Source organism: Rhamphochromis sp. 'chilingali' (assembly GCF_963969265.1).
Source record: "Rhamphochromis sp. 'chilingali' genome assembly, chromosome: 10".
Classification (NCBI taxonomy): Eukaryota; Metazoa; Chordata; class Actinopteri; order Cichliformes; family Cichlidae; genus Rhamphochromis; species Rhamphochromis sp. 'chilingali'.
The window spans coordinates 25,394,698-25,413,508 of record NC_137937.1 but is presented as its reverse complement, the minus strand read 5'-3'; the positions used below and the strand labels follow the sequence as shown (position 1 = coordinate 25,413,508).

General features: G+C 42.8%; 1 protein-coding gene across 1 annotated transcript in view; it reads left to right on the top strand.

Moving 5' to 3' along the window:
• ptch1 (patched 1) overlaps positions 1 to 18,811 on the top strand; it is a 53,397-nt gene that overhangs the window by 27,482 nt on the left and 7,104 nt on the right. Inside the window, exons 10-20 of the mRNA XM_080893592.1 lie at positions 16 to 171; positions 521 to 619; positions 1,735 to 1,860; positions 4,814 to 4,932; positions 5,477 to 6,137; positions 6,649 to 6,958; positions 8,654 to 8,796; positions 13,677 to 13,860; positions 15,575 to 15,855; positions 18,146 to 18,283; positions 18,456 to 18,598. Coding sequence (XP_080749718.1) covers positions 16 to 171; positions 521 to 619; positions 1,735 to 1,860; positions 4,814 to 4,932; positions 5,477 to 6,137; positions 6,649 to 6,958; positions 8,654 to 8,796; positions 13,677 to 13,860; positions 15,575 to 15,855; positions 18,146 to 18,283; positions 18,456 to 18,598 — 2,360 coding nt within the window. The remainder of the gene's footprint in view (positions 1 to 15; positions 172 to 520; positions 620 to 1,734; positions 1,861 to 4,813; positions 4,933 to 5,476; positions 6,138 to 6,648; positions 6,959 to 8,653; positions 8,797 to 13,676; positions 13,861 to 15,574; positions 15,856 to 18,145; positions 18,284 to 18,455; positions 18,599 to 18,811) is intronic.

Sequence of the window (18,811 nt, the reverse complement as noted above, 5' to 3'; positions counted from 1 at the left end):
GCTGTTTGTGCCTAGCTGGCCTATGCATGCCTGACCATGCTGCGATGGGACTGTGCCAAGTCTCAGGGGGCTGTGGGGCTGGCAGGTGTCCTCCTGGTGACGTTGTCAGTGGCAGCTGGTTTGGGCCTCTGCTCCCTCCTGGGCATTTCCTTCAATGCTGCCACTACGCAGGTAACTCACACACATGCCACTGGACCCAATGGGCTAAAGGTCAACACAGCAGCTGCTAGTAGACTTGAGTTGAAGTCTCTGCTAGACTTAAAATCATTTTCTTAAATTGCCTAATTGAAGTGGGTCAACACCAGCAGAATAATGTACAGAAGATAATGTAGTAGATATTATTGGACACTGGAGACAGGTTTTGACACTTCATTTTAATTTACCTTAGCACCAGAATTTGAAAAATATTGCATGGGTGTGTATCTATAATAATATGCACTTGTGGCTACCCCTAGAATAGCGAACCTCTGAGGTAAAATCATGCAGGAGCTCATTAAGTTTGTGGGTGTGTGTGCCACAGGTGCTTCCCTTTTTGGCTCTGGGAGTTGGAGTAGATGATGTGTTTCTCCTCGCCCATGCCTTCAGTGAGACCGGGCAAAACAAGAGGATCCCATTCGAGGTGAGGCAAACATCCACCATCACCCATTCCTGCACATCCCCTTTGTTGTTTTATCTACTCCGCGGAGGAATGTGTGAAAGCTTGTCTGTGCCTGTGATGTAGCATCAAGCAAACCATGTGCCACACACCCAGCCTTCTTATCTCGGCAATGCTCCGAATTAAAGACGTTCATTTTTAAATGGATTAATATGTCTGTTTCTTTTAGATTATGACTTCCTTGTTTCTGCTTTACACACAGATTGATAAGTTACACACACACACTTGTGAGTGGGTCTAATAAAAAAAATAAATTAATTAATTTGATGCATTTAAAGTATTCTGTGCGGTCTGAAGTATGGATTAAACCAGGAGCAAGAGCTTTCTCATCCATTAGCTGATGAAGTGTACAGAATCTAATAAATAGCATTAAAAAAAAAAGAACTGGCTGAGTGTGTGTGTGTGTGTGTGTGTGTGTGTGTGTGTGTGTGTGTGTGTGTGTGTGTGTGTGTGTGTGTGTGTGTGTGTGTGTGTGTGTGGTAGCTTTTCATCTCCAGAGGGGAAAACACAGGCATGTATTTGCTTGTTTTTGTTTTCCCCTGCCTCCCTCTCGTTCAAGCCCTCGTCTCTATGCCTCCCTCATCCCCGAGCTTCTATTGTGTGGCTGAGATGAAAACTAAACAGAGCCAAACCTGATCTCTCCTGTCTGATGCGCACACACACAAACACACACACACACACAGACACACACAAAGATGCGCATGCCTGCAGACGCTCTCTGTGTGGTCCTGCACGTCTTTAGATCTTCACACAGTTGCCGCCAAAGTCTTCTAGAGTTGTGTGTTTATCACTGTTCTCTTTGTGCGCATTATATTACAAGTTTTCAGCAGCAGTGATTTTACCAAGCGTTGTTTTGTTCTGTCGGCTTTTTCCTCCGTTACTTCAAACAGAAGTAGACAGGCCCAGGTGGATTATTTAAGCACTTCAGGGCTTCAAGAAACATCGTAATCACTGTCAGTCATATCAGTATCACGATAATGATACATAATCTCCAGTATTACACGTGTGCCTCTGGCTAAACTCTGATCAAAAGTTTCATTGCTTTTCCTCTCACCAACTTCTCTTTCTGTCTCGACAAGGATCGCACGGGCGAGTGTCTGAAGAGGACAGGGGCCAGTGTGGCTCTTACCTCCATCAGCAACGTCACAGCATTCTTCATGGCAGCGCTCATCCCCATCCCAGCGCTCAGAGCCTTTTCTCTACAGGTACAGTGGCTAGTGAGTGAGGGTTGTATGCGTGCGTGTGCGTGTGTGAGAGTTCAGTCGTGTGGGGCCTCTCTCTTACTAATAGTCCTGTTCCCGTCTTCATTGGCTCCAGATTTCTCCAGACTGTTGTTTTATTGATTTCATTCATCACATTGAAAGTGTGTACGTCTGTGTGCGTTTGTGTGTGTGCATGAGGAGAAGTGTGCGTTTTGTTAAATCCCCCCCTCCTCCTTCTTTGAGGCTGTTTAGTGGTGGGCCCGGTGTCTGTCCAGATTGTGGCTGAGGTCCTAGTAACTGAATCCCTCTGCGAGTGTGTGTGCGCGTCTGTGTACTCACATACCCTCACATCCATGTGCATGTGTGCATGTGGGGAGTTGTAGTATCTGTGTGGGAGGTTTGAAACGCAATGGCCTAGATGTTTGCATGTGCGCATGTGAGCGAATGTACGAGCAAAGGTGGGGGAACACGAGAGGGGAGCTCTGACTTCTCTAACATCTGTCAGTAATTACAGACATCACCAGAACAGCGAAAACTAGTACAAAATGCCTCCAATAATCAATGAATTCCTAATTCATTTAAACAGTCAGTCATAGCGATACGTGCGCTAAAGAGAGGATAAGGTCAGATAAAAATCTCTGGTTTGAAGTTTGAGTCACTGCAGCACTAACCAGATGGATAGAGAAAGAAAAGGCTACATACATGTTTTAAAAAGTGATGGTTACAACAACAACAAATTTGACATCTCACCTTTGTGTGATGATCACCTTAATCTTCTAATCACATGGGTGACCCTCCATTAATGTGAGTGTAGGTTTTGCCGTTTTGTCAAAAATCTGGTTTGTTCAGTTTATTTACCCAAAAGAGTTTCTGTTTTATTGTTTACATAAGGTTTTCTTGACACCATCTTTATAGTCAGAGGCACTCTTATGTGGGTTAGCAAGCCAAAGTGGATGATCACAAAAGCCAGTTAGTTCACCCAAGACAGGACGCCAATCTGCCACTAAGACAAAAGGCACTCATTAAGACTCAAATATACTTTTGTGACAGAATAGGAATAACCACTTATGTTAACTTACTTGCCTCTGGTCTTTGGGGAGGATGCCAGAGTACCTGAAGGACAGTCCACTGTACCACTGAACCATCACAATCAAGCACACACAATAAAAGCATTCAGCTGAGAATTTCAACACATATTTTGCATAAGGAAGCTATGAAAACTTGTTGTAATACGCATTTGCAAGTATTTGCAGTTACATAAGTGATGTATCACTGACTATATGAAAATATTAAGTGATTTCCCCCTCCTGTTTCTTGCTCTTTAGTCCTCACGCACATGCATAGACTCACACACACTTGCATGGACACACAGTGTGAGGTAAGATGTTGCCACATTGAGTACAATATTAGCATGTGTGGATTGATGGCTTTAGTAGAGAGAGTCTGTCAAACATGATCCATTTACCCCATGGGTCTAATCCATGGAGCTTCGTTTTCTACACACGCACATTGGAAAAGACGCATGCTCAACACACACACACACGCATACCATGCATACTTCACACTAGTGGTTTTGTTACCGCTAGACGGTAAAACTTCACGAAGTCGACATTCACGGTGATACTCATCTTTTATTATCGAGTGCATCCACACACCGCAACCTTGTGTCAGTGCCTGCAGTTTGTGTTGGCGTGCATGTGTGCGTCTCTTTATCAGCATTAAACACTTCCCATGGTCGACTCCACCTTGGATTCATCGCTCTTTCCCGCGCGCTCCTGCGTTATGTCTCATTCACTTCCTCCTATCAGTATAAACATAAGAAAAGGAATCTTGTCCTGATAACAGCAGCAAAACACACACACACAGAGGAACACACACATTCATGTGCAGAAAACAGATGTGATGATAAATATCCCCACTCTGGGGTCAGCTCACGGTCACTGTGTGTGTGTGTGTGTGTGTGTGTGTGTGTGTGTGTGTGTGTGTGTGTGTGTGTGTGTGTGTGTCAGTGGACTCATACTGTATCTGTCTGGATGTTAGTGGGCCAATTGAGAATTAATTGTTCTGCTCTACTTACAGCTTTTTCTTTCTCCACGTCTCCTTCATTGACATTATATCTCTCTCGTTGACTGAGTAGCGAGCTGAGGAATGAGGGAGGGCGAGGATGTGTGTGTGCCTGTGTCTGGTTGGTGTTATGGTGTGGTTTAAGTAGGAGGCTGTACGTTTTTTAAGGTGACAGATATGTGTGTTTATGTGCATTTTTCTGTGTGAGTCTGTAAGGGGTGTGTGTGTGTTGTCTGTACAGCCACAGCGACTGCTCATCACCTCAGGCCCCGCGGGCCTCTGACTCCTTGGGTGGTCTGGCACACACACGGGATTGTGTGTGTGTGTGTGTGTGTGTGTGTAGTGGTCTGGCAACTACGCAATATCCAGATTGTACTCTGGGCAGGGCCCCAACCTAACCTCAACCCCCACCCTCTGCTCTAGTGCACCACCTTCAAATACTTAACCACAACATTGTACTGGCTTCTATTACACATACATATGCCTCACTTTTTCTCTGCACACTCAGTGTTTTTGCCTTGAAAGGAACTGGAAATGTGTCGAAAGGCAATTTTTCCCTCACTTGAGCCTATTCAGCTTGTGTTATTCTGATTTATATTCAGAGCAACACTGTTTTTGTTAAACAGTAATTCTTTCATTTAATACACTTTCAAAGTAGTTTTGTAAGTTGCAGCATGTGTATGGATGATAATGCAGTTAAATTTACAGCAAAATGCCCTTTTTAAATGTTACATATCATTTCACATCTTCACTGTCTACACTGCATATGATCACCTGTATTTTTTCCCACTGTTTGCAACTACAAAAAAAGTCAATCTGATCCTTTTTCTTGATAAAAAGCAGTTTTGTTTGGGTTTTTTCACCTGAAATAACCTTTCTGTTTTTCTTGCAGGCTGCAGTGGTGGTGGTGTTTAACTTTGCCATGGTACTGCTCATCTTTCCTGCCATCCTCAGCATGGATCTCTATCGGCGAGAGGACAGGCGTTTTGACATTTTCTGCTGCTTCTACAGGTGTGCACACACAAAGACGCGCTTTCATATCTGACGAGACACTTATTGCTTTACCGTTCCTCCTTTTATGTTTTCCACCGATCTCTTCCATGATAATGAACCGTGTACGCACAAAGCTATCTTTAAAGATATCTTCACCGTAATCCCCCTCAGTTAAAAACTAATTACTGCAAAAGTTGTCTCTTTCCGTCTGACTGCTTGCTTGTTTGACTGTATGTTTATCTTTTCCAGTCTTCATTAAAGTTTGCCAGTCTGCCTGCCAGCCCGGGCATGCTCGTTGGCTCGGTTATTGTACAGATGTGTACACACACTATTAAATTCCACGGTTGGGTCCCGGCCCTATATTTCATGCTGCTGGCAAAGGAGAGAAGATTCACAATAACATAGGGCTAATAAATATTTTTTGTAATGCAACACTTAACTGTTTCACAAAATCAGATGTTGTACATGCGTACTGGAATGTTTTTTTTTTTCCGTTAAGTCTGGTTTTAAATTTTGTTTCACAGCAGTGCCTGACAGTGTTTCATCGTATTTATGTCTGCAGCCCTTGTTCCAATCGTGTGATTCAGATAGAGCCACAGGCGTACCTGGATGGGACAGAAGGGAGTCGCTACAGCCCTTCCCCGTCATATCGTACCCCTCCTCCCTCATATCACATGCCTCCCCCAAGCTACAGCAGTCCCCCTCCTTCCTACAGTAGCCATGGTTTTGCTCAGCAGACCCAAATCACTATGCAGTCCACAGTGCAGCTCAGGACGGAGTACGACCCCCGAACTCAGGCCTTCTACACCACAGCTGAGCCCAGATCCCAAATCTCTGTGCAGCCCATCAACCCAGCTCCAGCTAGGACCAACCGTAACAACGAGTATTACAGTAGCAGCAATCACGCCAACATCAGCAACAACAACAACAGTGGGGGCTTGAATAATGGGGGGTCTCGAGGTTCTGCCAGCTTCTCCCATCATCATCATCCCGCACCTCCTCCTGCTGCATCGACCCCAAGTGCTAGCTCAGTTGCTCAGGGTGATGGAACCTCATCGACTGGCCAGAGTCCAGAGAACAACAGCTCCACACGGGACCTGTTGTCCCAGATTGGAGAAGCCTCGCTGGGCCTACGCTGCCTCAAGCCCCCCTGCTCGCGCTGGACCCTGGCCTCTTTTGCTGAGAAGCACTATGCGCCATTCCTTCTGCAGCCCACCACCAAGGTGAGTTCAGTTGCTCTCTGTGTTTCTGTAGAGTAGGGAGACAAAGAAACAAGCGGAATAGCTTCTGTATGAGGTAAAAGTGGGTTTGTGTGCTGACTCACTGTGGTGATAATTTGAATGGGAGGGTTAGTCACCGGAGTGTGTAAGGAAGGAGGAAATCGGGGGTGGAAATTGTGGTTATGTCCTATCTGAGACACACACACACACACAGACACACAGTGGGTGGCCAGACCTTTTAAAGCCTTCCAGAACTGAAATCATGTGGTGGTCTGTACTTGACATTACAAAATGTTCCTCAGTTTCTTTCTTCTTCTTTTTTTTAATTTTATATAAATTGCTTCACGTAGTCCTGCAAGGCATTAATCCGGCACTTTACTTTTTGCAGAAAAAAGAAAAAGTAGCACTTTTGCTACATTGTATCAAAAAGCATCTGACAGCTTATAAACAGGCAGATGTTTTAATTGGATATTTGTTTTTTGATAAAGCTGTCTCTTCATCCCTCTGATTCCAGGTGGTTGTGATTGTGCTGTTCCTCTGCCTGCTGGGAGTCAGTTTATACGGGACCACCCAAGTGAGGGACGGCCTGGAGCTGACAGATATTGTACCAAGGGAGACAAGCGAGTACGACTTTCTTGGCGCCCAGTTCAAGTTCTTCTCCTTCTACAACATGTATGTGGTAACACAGCGCGCCGATTATGCTCAAAACCAGCCACTGCTTCACCAGCTCCACCAGAGGTTCCACACCATTCGCTACGTGCTGAAGGAGGAAAATGGACAGCTGCCTCGCATGTGGCTTCATTACTTCAGGGACTGGCTGCAAGGTAAATCTAAGTAATTTTAAGCTTGACGTACACATGCCACCTCAACCTGACCTAAACAGTGAATAAAACCGAATATGTCAAATTTTTGTGGCTCAGCACTGAACACACCAATGACTGGAGGTGTCATATTTTGGGCTCTCCATAATCTTCTCATGAGCGTCAAAGTTCACCTGGTTTCAAGGATGACCAGAATTCATCGATTAAAAGTCAAGGTTACTGTGTCAGTCAGTAATTTTAAGGTAATAGGATAAAATGAAAAAATATCAAAGGTTAACTTCGATGTAAGATCTATAAGATTTTTAATTCTGTAACTCAGGAGCTAAACGGGAAATTGTGGTCATATTTCACATGTGGTTGGATACTGAGTTAGTGACACTAATCATTTGTGTCCACATCATAAATTCCTTTCGAATTTTCAGGTATGAAATGAGTGTGGACAGGTATGGACATAAACTGCACCTTCTGGTTGAGAATAAAATGGGTCAGATGTGGCATAATGGTGTAGAGCCAGTGTTAGTTCATTTGAAATTTTACCTTTGCTTATTTAACTTATTTAACTTTGCTATTCAGGATAGTTTAGGCATGGGAATAATTTACCTTCCCATGAAAGCATTTTGAGATACAATTTTATTCCGTGTTTTGACATAAATCCGCAGAAAACAAGATGTTAGGCAGGAGTTCAGAAGTAGGAGGGACTGCATAAATGGACACTGACAGTAGCTGATTAAAATCACTTGTTTCTTCCATAAGTGGGATTGATGGCGAAGAGTATAGTGGGAGTCAATATTTTTCAACTTCATCTTGGGAAATGTACAATATTCAAAAACCTTTGGCAGCAAATATGTTGTCAGTGCAAATCGGCACGTATTGAACCAGTACTGCCTGCTCTAGTGTTTTTGTTTGTTTTTCTAGATAAAAATTTAATATTTGACACGTAAGACATGGTACACAACGCTTTAAATTAATTTTGAAAGGAGTGATGGATGGATTTATTTTTTCATACAGAATTGCAAAGTATCAGTGAACAGTATTTTCTTTCATATGTCAGCCCAATCTATGAATGGCTTAATTCTCAGTGAGGAAATGTACTTAACGATAAAACACATCGTGAGAGTCTGTGTGTGTGTGTGTGTGTGTGTGTGTGTGTGTGTGTGTGTGTGTGTGTGTGTGTGTGTGTGTGTGTGTGTGTGTGTGTGAGCCGGCTGGGAACCACACAGGGAGTGTGTGTGGGTGAGAGAGAGAGAACTGTGTCTGATATTGCTCTCTGCAATGGTGGGACAAATTGGAGCCAGACAGGCCAAGGAACGAGACCCAAAACAACATCTCCCACAGACGGACCACAGCATGGGCCTTGGGGGAGAGCCGAGAAAAGAGGAGTGATACACATATGGATCAGAGAGTAGTATAGAAAAGAAGGCAGATGTTACTGATAAAGCCCCATAACGATCTCTTTGAATTAAAAGCAGCAGATTTTCTGTTTTTGAAGTCATGTTTAGTGGTTGAGAATGGAACTGAGTTATCATATTAAATCAATCAAGCCTATTATAGAGTTAGGGTTAGGTTAGGGTGTTGTGTTATTTACTGTGTTGGGTTATTGTTTGTTGTGTGTTGCAGTGGGAGAATGAAGATAACAAGGCATGTAACCTTTTTAAACATCCACATCTAACCAGTGTGTTTTGCTGTGGTTTCCTACAGGTCTCCAGCAGGCTTTTGACAAGGACTGGGAGGCTGGCCGCATCACCCACAACAATTATAGGAATGGCTCTGATGATGGCGTCCTAGCATATAAACTCTTGGTGCAGACAGGGCGCAGGGACAAGCCCATCAACTTCAACCTGGTATGTTTAGGATTTAAATTGAATTTATTAAAAGTGGATAAGTGATTCCTCTTGTCATTAACACGTAAAAGTTCATCCGTCTATCAAATGCATCAGATGTAAATTGAATGTGCTGCTATGGTGATGAAAGGGGATAATAATTCACAGAGATCATGAAAAAAGCTTCCTGGTCAATGCCCAGGTGCAAACTGTTGAAAGAAAACAAAGCTTTGATCTGAAACAAAGGCTTTAGATGGATGAACACACCTCGGTAAGCTTTTATTGTTGCGTTAGAGAAATCTCCTTCTCATTTGTCAGTTCTAATACTGGAAGTTAGCACTAGCCTGCGAGTGAATTGGTTCCTGATGAATGAAATCCTGGCTATCTGAGTGTCTATTGTCTGGCTATTTGACTGTCAATGGTACACTGCAATTCAAAAGATGTGTGGACATGTTGGGTTAGCAGCTTGATTTGCATTATATGAGGAAGTATGTGCAGATGTTATGTAAGCATAGACCATGCAGACTGTATTACATGGACTACAACTTGATAATAGCCTTGAGAGATGCTTCCACCACTTTCAAAGCTCTTTTGTGACGCTGTATGTGTATGCATATCTGTACATTTTGTTATGACTCTAGGGGAGCCACACCCAGCTTAAAACCATCTCTGACTATTCATATTTTTCTTTCTTTCTCTCTGTCTGTGTTCGTGTGATGACTTTACCGAGCTCAGGAATTTAAAGCTCTCACTGGAGCTGCAGCCTGACTCTGAAAAACCTATTAACTCTTCATTTAAACGATTTGTCAGTTTGCGTGTGGGTTTTTTTGTGTGTGTGTGTGTGTGTGTGTGTGTGTGTGTGTGTGTGTGTGTGTGTGTGTGTGTGTGTGTGTGTGTGTGTGTGTGTGTGTGTATAGCAGGGCCTTGACAGTGAGCTGTTTCCCTTAAACATCAAGTCTTTCAGCTTGACACATCGTCAGTGCTTCCAGCCACGGTTTACAGTATGAGAGGCTGGGATGGCTGAAACTGGTGCAGAGAAACGCCTGCAAACCCCAAAGTGTCTATAAATAATTAATCTGGATTCTGTGGCTCTAAGTAGAAACCTGAATCTGATTCACTGAGAACTAAATTTTTAAAACATATTTGCATGTTTTTCTAATATAAACAATAGCGTCTGCTTCGTCAAACTACTTTCTGAGAGGAGCAGTTGAGGTTTACTGGTGTGGTATAGAAATGCTTGTCTGTTGCAGTTAATACATTCTAAGCCTTGAAGGACAAAGAGTGTGATAAACTAATGTCATTATTGCTTATATAGATAGCCCTATGAGCTGACACAAGGCTTCCAGGGTGACTCTGGTTTTGGTTGCATTTGTTTAGGTCTGAGATGCTAGTCCTATATCCACTGCACATAAAAGTAAAAATGTCTCCTCTTTACACATACTTAATTCCATAATCAGAACATGACTGTTTAGCTTCATCTCTGGTACTGAAGTAGTTCTCCATGAGCTTCTGAAAAGTTTGCACAGCCATTGGTGAAGCTGAAGTGCAAAATTAAGCCATAAAGTGAGTATACAACAAAGCATGTTATCTGAATCATGTGGTAAACTCCAGCTGAGCTGTTGAAACTGTCTCCTGCGTGCCACCGAATGAGTGTTTGACGTCCAGCAGTAACTCGAGTGTAGCGACTTGAGCACCTTGGGTCTCGGAAGGAGGTCGAGACAGGAACTTATTGAGGAAGATTAAATCAGGTCTCTTGTATGTCAGTGGAAAGATACCAACCTGATAATGTGAAAGTCTGGGGGAGAAACAGGAGGAAATGAGGGGAAAGATTGCATTTGTGGAGCTGGGTAAATGTTCTCAGCTTCAACAGGGCATTGAATGCTTTTCTTAGTTTAGTATCACCTCCAAAAAACAACATATGTGGATGCATGGCTGCATTCTTTGGCAGGAAAACGCAAAAACAGAAGATAAGAAACTGGAGAAATATAAAAACAAAATTCTTGGCCAGAATATCTGCAAACCTCAAACACAAAACAAGCCATGTCCGTTTCAACATCGAAATCATTTTCATCAAGGGTGATTAACTTTGACGCATAGCTCTTCTGTGTCTCCTGTTTATTTGTATTTAGAATTTGTGCAACTCTGTGTTCCAATCATACAGCTCTACAGATGTTTATTAAGGGTTGCCCACCTCTCCCCTTTGCTCTTATGGCTATTTGTTTATCCAAATAAACTCCATTGCAGCAGTTATCTAGCTGACAGGAAACAGGGCCAGTCCTGGTGTGCGGCCCCGTGACATCACTTCCTCTGCCTGTGAGAGAAGTGTACTTGCCGTGAGGCGTGGGGGCCGCCAGCAGAGCTGCCTGGGCTTCCCGTGACAGCTTGAAGACATACAGTTGTTGAGTATCCTGCTGTTAAATTCGATCCAGATCCACTGGAATCTAGCTGTCTCTCTCTCCTGCTCACAAACTCCAGCTCGCACCACCACTCGCTCTCTCCCTCTCACTCCCTCTGTCTTTTCCTCCCTCCCTTTCTCTTCCTTTTCTCCACTGCTCTGTCCTCTTTCATTGAGGGAGCTAGAAACAAGTGGTTTCTTTTAGACAGCTCTGTGTGTGCATTTGTATGTTTTGAATGTGTGCTTCTCCTTTTTCTTTGTGCGTGTACTTGTTGAGCAGTAGCTTCCTTTTTGTTCCTTAAAATGAGGACCAGATCTTCAACATCCCTGGTAAATTGCATAGCTAGATGTTTTATTTTGATATGCCACTCTTTGGATCTGTGCAGAGGTGTTCTGCTTTTGATTTGTCCCTACTCTGTGCTGGTGACCATTTGTTCCCTATATGTGTGGCTTAAAGCTATTTGCATCGCAATTAAAAAATCTGTGGCGTGCGAGATAAGTCCTAAGAAAGGCCATGCTAACATTATCAAGAGCTCTTTTCTTCGTAGGGCAGGTCCATCTGTGGCGCCAGGCATTCTGGGTACCCACAGGGGTCAGGAGAACCAAGTGTGAGGAACATTTGTACAGATGTTGTGTTATTTTTATAGCTCTACTCCATTTGCTGGGTGGCATTTCCTTCAGTGTTAACAACCAGGTTAACTGCACACAGACGCGCTCAGGGACTCCAGCCAATTTTTTTATTGTTACGCTAACTCAAGCAATTTTTCTCTCCCAACCCCCCACCACAAAAAAACTACTCCTTTCTTGTACCTAACCCCACGAGTCTAGCTTTAACCCCCAGAACGCTCCCTGCCTCTGTGAAAGAGGGATTTATGGTTCCTAGAAGGGAGAATGGCAGAGTGGTGCGCAGTAATGGTTTTACCTCTCAGGAGGTAGCAATGCTAGACTACACTCCTGTTTCCACATGGGAGGGCAAAACTAACAGCCCTTAGTGAGACAGTCATTCGCGTCTACCTACTGACTTTTGCCGTCAAGGCAAATGACGCTGAATAAAAGAGTGCAATAAGGCAGAATCACAGACTCACACGCTCACAAAGATAAACAAAGTGCCTCAGAGAGTTTATCCTAAAGAAATCCAAGTGGAGTGACAACTCCACTTGGATTTCCTTTTGACAGTTTGATGTGATGTAATTACTTGTACCATTTTCGCCTGGATGCACAGACAAAAGGTACAATACAATGGTGCAATGATGTTTAGCCCAGGATGCTAAAATATAATATCATGCTTATGTTAACACAGTAACTAAATAGCTATGTCGCTGAGGCAAACGGGTAATTAGCTTTTCAGTATTGTGGTAATAAAATATGAGAAAATTACAATTTGAACCTGATAGCGCTGTATAAAACATAAACGTATTATTCAAATTCTACTGAGGGGAATGTCAATCTTTGTATTTTTATGTCCTGAGTCCGAATCTAATCCTTTCATGTTCTTCCTCTATCTGTGTGAGTTCTCTCCGGCTACTCCCACACTACCTGCTTCCTTCCCCCATGGATGGATGGATGGCTGATCCAGTAGCTCATAAAGTCACACAGATTCAGTATTTGAATGAATGAGCCTTGACTATGTTTCTGAGATATTTAGCCTGGACCAAAGTGGTGGACCACCTTACCAAAGTCAACAATGCATTCATTGCACTTATTCTCCTAACAAGACCAATTAGAAAGAAAAATACTTTTATGTTTTTGTTCACCTGAAAGTGCCCAACTCCAGAAACTCAAAACACAACCTGCACAGCTCTAAAATAACCAGAATGCCTGTTTAAAGCTTCCTTGCTCAGATTGCTTGGTTCTACAGGCAGCAGCAACAGCTACTTCTTGACAGGAGAGCGTTGCAAGGCTTCCTTTAGAAATTTATTCAGAGTGGTCAGGACGTTGGGTCTGAGTTTGGCCAGCCAATATCTACTATATGTAAAGGGAGAAGCTGATTCAACATTTTCCATGTTTTAATGTGGCATGATAATTCTGGGAAGCTGTGATCAGAAGTACGGGAATGTTCAGAAAGGCAACCAGTGTCTGACTTGTTGGTTTTTCTTTGGTTGGAAAGAGAGAGGGGCTAATATTTGACTCATATTTTGAAAGCTGCTCCGTTCTCTTGCACTCATGCGTGTGTATAAATAAGCATTTCTGTGGTCAGCTCACCTGTAGAATGTTATGGTTAAACATCCCTTATTTCTACAATACCTTCATTTCCAGCGTGTACTTAACAGCCGCAAGCACTTCAATTTTTTTCTACTTTTTTTCCCCCCTCAATTAAATTTTTTCCATTTTCTAATAATTCCATTTCAGTTCAAATTTTGACAGTTTGCTTGGGTGTAGTAGACAGACGAATGACATAATGCATTCGATGAATTATGTGTTTGAAAATTGTAATTTAAGAGGCTATACCAAAACCTATAAGTCTAATATTACAGTCATTAATTCATCTCGTTTGTGGGTTTTGTAGCTGACTCGCCAGAGGCTTGTGGATGCAGATGGGATCATCAATCCCGGAGCTTTTTACATCTACCTAACAGCTTGGGTCAGCAATGATCCTGTGGCCTATGCTGCCTCACAAGCTAACATTCGTCCACACCCTCCCGAGTGGCTCCACGACCATACCGACTCCATGCCCGAGACACGCCTCAGCAGTAAGTCTGCATGACCTATGTTCACATTATTTTACCGCTGAATACTGAGTAGTGCGACAGAATGGAAGAAATTTGAAATAATATTGCTTTTAGTTCCAACAAGTTCGGTAATCCAGCTCCACATTAATTTGAAATGTTACTGTAAGGTACGGCCAAACATACTGCATTTATTATCTGCTTACTGAAATTTTATGCCTAACTTTTGTGAGGTTTATGAGTCTCGGCTGCAACTTTTTCAGTTTCCATAAGGCAGCAGCTGCATGTAAGCAATGTTCACATCTTGTGGTTTGAGTTATTGGTCCTTTTTAGCTCTAAGTGAGGTATTAGACTTTACTGTACCACTGCAATATGTGTGCATTTGTGCATGACTGAGCTCACTCTGCTAACCCGAGGACCAAGACACAACTTGCTGTTATTCTTTTAATAGTGCCTGTGGTAAATGCTATAATCCTGACTACCATGGGGCTCTAGCATTACACACACATACACACATTATTAAAACTCAGCGACCCCAAAAACAGCACCCACCCTGTTCTCGTTTCCCTACCACACACACACACACACACACACACACACACATAAAAAATATACTTACATTGTTATTTGACTCTAGCCTGTGATTTGGTGTAAGAAGGTGTTACAGGACAAGGAAGGGGGATGATTGGATAATTAAAAGAGAGAGACAGGGTTTGGGTTGGAAGCACAATTGGATAACAAACAGGAAGTCCTTGACAGCGGGGGAACGTGACTGGATAAACTGCATGAAGTGTTTGGCTGTGCGGGAGACCCCCGGAGCAGATCTATGTTTGCCAAAAGCTGCAGGTGTTCTAATCGAAATTTTATAGTTGAGACTATAATGGGCCATACCATGTTAGCAAGCTCTTCCATCTAACCCTACACTTACTATGAAATGAATACATTCAAAGCAACATTAGACAATACTACAACATGTTCTATAAGATAAAAAATAGGCAGTAGACTGGTCTAGTAGTCTGGTCTTTAGTAGTGATACTGCAAAGCTACTTCTAAATGTGGCAACTTCTAAATCTTTTGTAAGCACCTACTATGCCTCCATAGCATCGTGACAGGCAGATATATACGTGATCACACATTTATATTGTGCCTTACGTGGTGGTGCTAAGATTAGGGTGTGGTAATGGCAGTGATTCTGACATTGTAATTAGCTTGAATCATCGTTAGCTCTGACAGTCTGCTGTGTCTGGAACTGATAGGCCCTCATTAGCCAGGCTGGGCCACAGGCTGGCCAGGACTGAGTCAATGGAGGTCTGTTTCACTCTCCTCCGCCACCCCCACAGAACACACACACATGCAGATACGCACACATGCACATACGTCTGCAAACGTAGCTTCTCTTGGAACAGAGCTGCATTAGGAACGGAAAGCCTTGGTATTCGTGGTTTGGATATAGAGCCTCAATTATTTCTGCAGACACACGAAATGATCAGAATATAATGAGAATTAATCAGAATAGACAAATGTGATCTGCAGAAGCCACTGTTGATTTATCCGATTGCTTCGTCAATGTCTACAGTCTTGAAACGTTATCATCTGTGTGGTGTTTGCTTCCAAGGCCCCAAAGAGAATACTTCACCAGTTGCTTCATGGCATATGTCATATAATGAAAAATCTAAGTCGGGGGGGTACAGCTTTGCTAACAATTAAACCAACCTTCTCTGATTTTCTCACCATCCAGTCCCGGCTGCTGAGCCCATCGAATACGCACAGTTCCCCTTCTACCTCAACGGGCTCCGGGAGACGCCGCAGTTTGTGGAAGCCATCGAGAGCGTACGGGCCATCTGCAGCAACTACAGCCGACAAGGCTTGCCCTCCTACCCCAACGGCTACCCTTTCCTGTTCTGGGAACAGTATGTTAGTCTACGCCACTGGCTTCTGCTGTCCATCAGTGTGGTGCTCGCCTGCACCTTTCTCGTCTGTGCCCTTTTTCTGCTCAACCCTTGGACCGCTGGCATTATAGTAAGTGTTGGAGAAAACACACCACATGCACAGAGACAAATGCAGTAACTACAAATATGTGGTATGACAATGCCCAGGGAAACACACGTAGCTCCATAGATTGCAGCAGATGTTCTGAGAGATAACTTTAGAGAAAGATACAAATGTGTCTGCTACTTACATAGAGAGAGAGAGAGATCTTAGCTTTCAATTATTTAAAAGTCAATTTCTTCCCTCTCTACATGTCATTTCCTGGTTTTTGCGTGTGGTCCAGAATGCATGTCAGGAGGAGAGAGTCGGAAAAGAGAAGGGGCTGGTGTGTGTTATCGTAGCCCCAGTCACCAGTGTTTATCTTGTGCTGTTTTGTTAGGACCAGTCTGTTTAGTCTAGTCCAATACTCCCAGACACAAATTCTGAAATAAATGGGAAGAGGACAAAAAGTTGCCCCAGCAACTGGCTCCCACTCTAAACCTATAAAATGTTTGATTTTATTTCCGTCTCTAACATTCATCCACTCTTGCTCCTCTCAGACAAGACGTTTCCAAGGATATTGGCAAACGTGTTCGCATACACAAGCCAGTTCTCAAAAACACTTTGAGCACTCTAGTGCATGTACATACTTGCACACACATACAGTATGAATGTTTAAACTCGCAGGTGATAATTCACACGGAAACACGTACAAAGAGTACTCTGGTTTTTCTCTCTAGTGGGTTGTATTTTACAACCGGCAGTGGCCAGGCCACCCGAACCTTGAAACAAGGGAGGAGGGGACTTCATGTTCATCCTCTTCAGGCCTTACTAGTAAGATCAAAACATCAGTTATAAGAGAGTTCTATCAAAGCCCAAAGCACAGGCAGCCATACAACATCAAACTCTCAAAGCCTTCAAGCCCTGAAATCCACCATGACCATGTAGACAGAGGCTTTGTGTAAATATCATGTCTTGTGTTTAGATTTATACAGTTAGTTTTTAATCCACTTGATTTTGACTCCTCTTAACACTTAAAATCTGAATGGGTCTCAGTACATTTAGAGCAGGGGTGCCCAATCCCAGTCCTCGAGATCTACTATCCTGCAGCTTTTAGATGCATCCCTACTCCAACACAGCTGAATCAAATGGTGTGATTACCTCTTTAGCATGCCATCAAGTTTGGCAAAGGCCTGATAACAAGCCATTCAGTTGATTCAGGTGTGTCAGAAGAAGGATGCGCCTAAAAGCTGCAGGACGGTAGCTCTCGAGGACTGGGATTGGGCACCCCTGATTTAGAGCAATCCTTTGTAATCTCAATCTGTGTTCCTGATTTATGTTTTATGTTATTTATAGAAAAAACATTGCTTAAAAGAAACAAAAAGGCAGGTGTATACAAGGTTTTACCTCACACAGAGAATTTTAGTAATAGTAAATGTAATATAATGCAAGAAAATGTGTTAAATCTAGTAACATCTTTTCCTCAAACTATTTTATTTTAATATACAGTATCTGCACACTTGTAATTAGATCACCCAAAATGCCCTTCAGAATAAAGTGGCAGACACACCACACAGTACAAATACCCTTTGTGGATGTGCACATACTCTGTGCTGGGTCACCTATAGGTGCACGTACACATAGTTACCTCCTCTGCCCACCTTAACCCTCTTCAAAGGATTTGGGCCCCGTGTAACCTGACACCTGTCAGCTGATAATAGCAGCTCCTGTAATGCTTTGCTCCGGAGTCTCCACAAACACACACATTTCACCCACATGTATGGTTACTGCTCAACACATTTATAAGGCAGATATACTCACACATATCACCCTCATGTGTTATTTCTCTGCCTCATCTGTCTTGTATGCAGTCAAATTTAAGGTCAAATGGAAGTTCACACAGTTAAAGCAGGGAATAATGATTTGTTCTTTCTATAATAAAACAGCATAAAGTAGAATAACTCCATTTGTGGTAATTAAACGCACTGTGCTCACAGACAAGTTTTACCTGTTTCACCTAGCAAATGTGCATTATAATTCTGAATTAGCTGGCATTTTCTTATCCCTTTTAAAGGTATTGTTTGTATCTTTTAAAGTCAAACATCGAAGAGAAAAAGACGATGTGTCCTGAAAAACCTACAGAAACCATTTGAATGGATATTGGATAAAATAAAACGGTTGCAAACACTGAATCGTGCAGGCTTTTTGTAACAACTGGCACTTTCTATGTGTAAAAATGTTTTAGAACTTTGAGTTTATTAACTACACAAGTGTAACTAAAGGTTCATGTAAATTGAACAACTACCCACATTTCTCACAGAAACTCTTGCTTTCTCTTCAGGTGTTGGTGCTTTCTCTCATGACTGTGGAGCTGTTTGGCTTCATGGGGCTGATGGAAATTAAGCTGAGTGCCGTCCCTGTTGTCATTCTCATCGCCTCTGTGGGCATTGGAGTGGAATTCACTGTCCATGTGGCCCTGGTAAGTTTAAAAATGAATTAGTGAATTTACTTACTTTCTAATCCTACATGCTGCTTGCTGGAATGGTGAGGTCTATTGCTGGATGGATTCAGGTCTCTCTGATGGTTGTGGAGAAAGTTAACCTTTTGAGAACAAGACATAAATTGTTTTTTGTTTTTTCTATGTGTTGTAGGCATTCCTGACAGCCATAGGGGATCGTCACAAGCGGGCAGTGCTGGCACTGGAGCACATGTTTGCACCGGTGCTCGATGGCGCCTTTTCCACGTTTTTAGGCGTCCTGATGCTCGCAGGCTCTGAGTTTGACTTTATTGTCAGGTCAGTTACAAAATCAAACTCACAAGAAACTACTGCTTTAATTTGAACTTGAAACCATGCATATTTGCACATACAGAAGTTATCATATATATTTAAATAATGTTCTTAGACCATGCCTCAACCTGTATACCACACAGGAATCCACCTCAGACCCCGATCATGCATGACAGCTACTCACTTCTTCTTTTGCTTCTCCTCTTTAAATCTCATCCA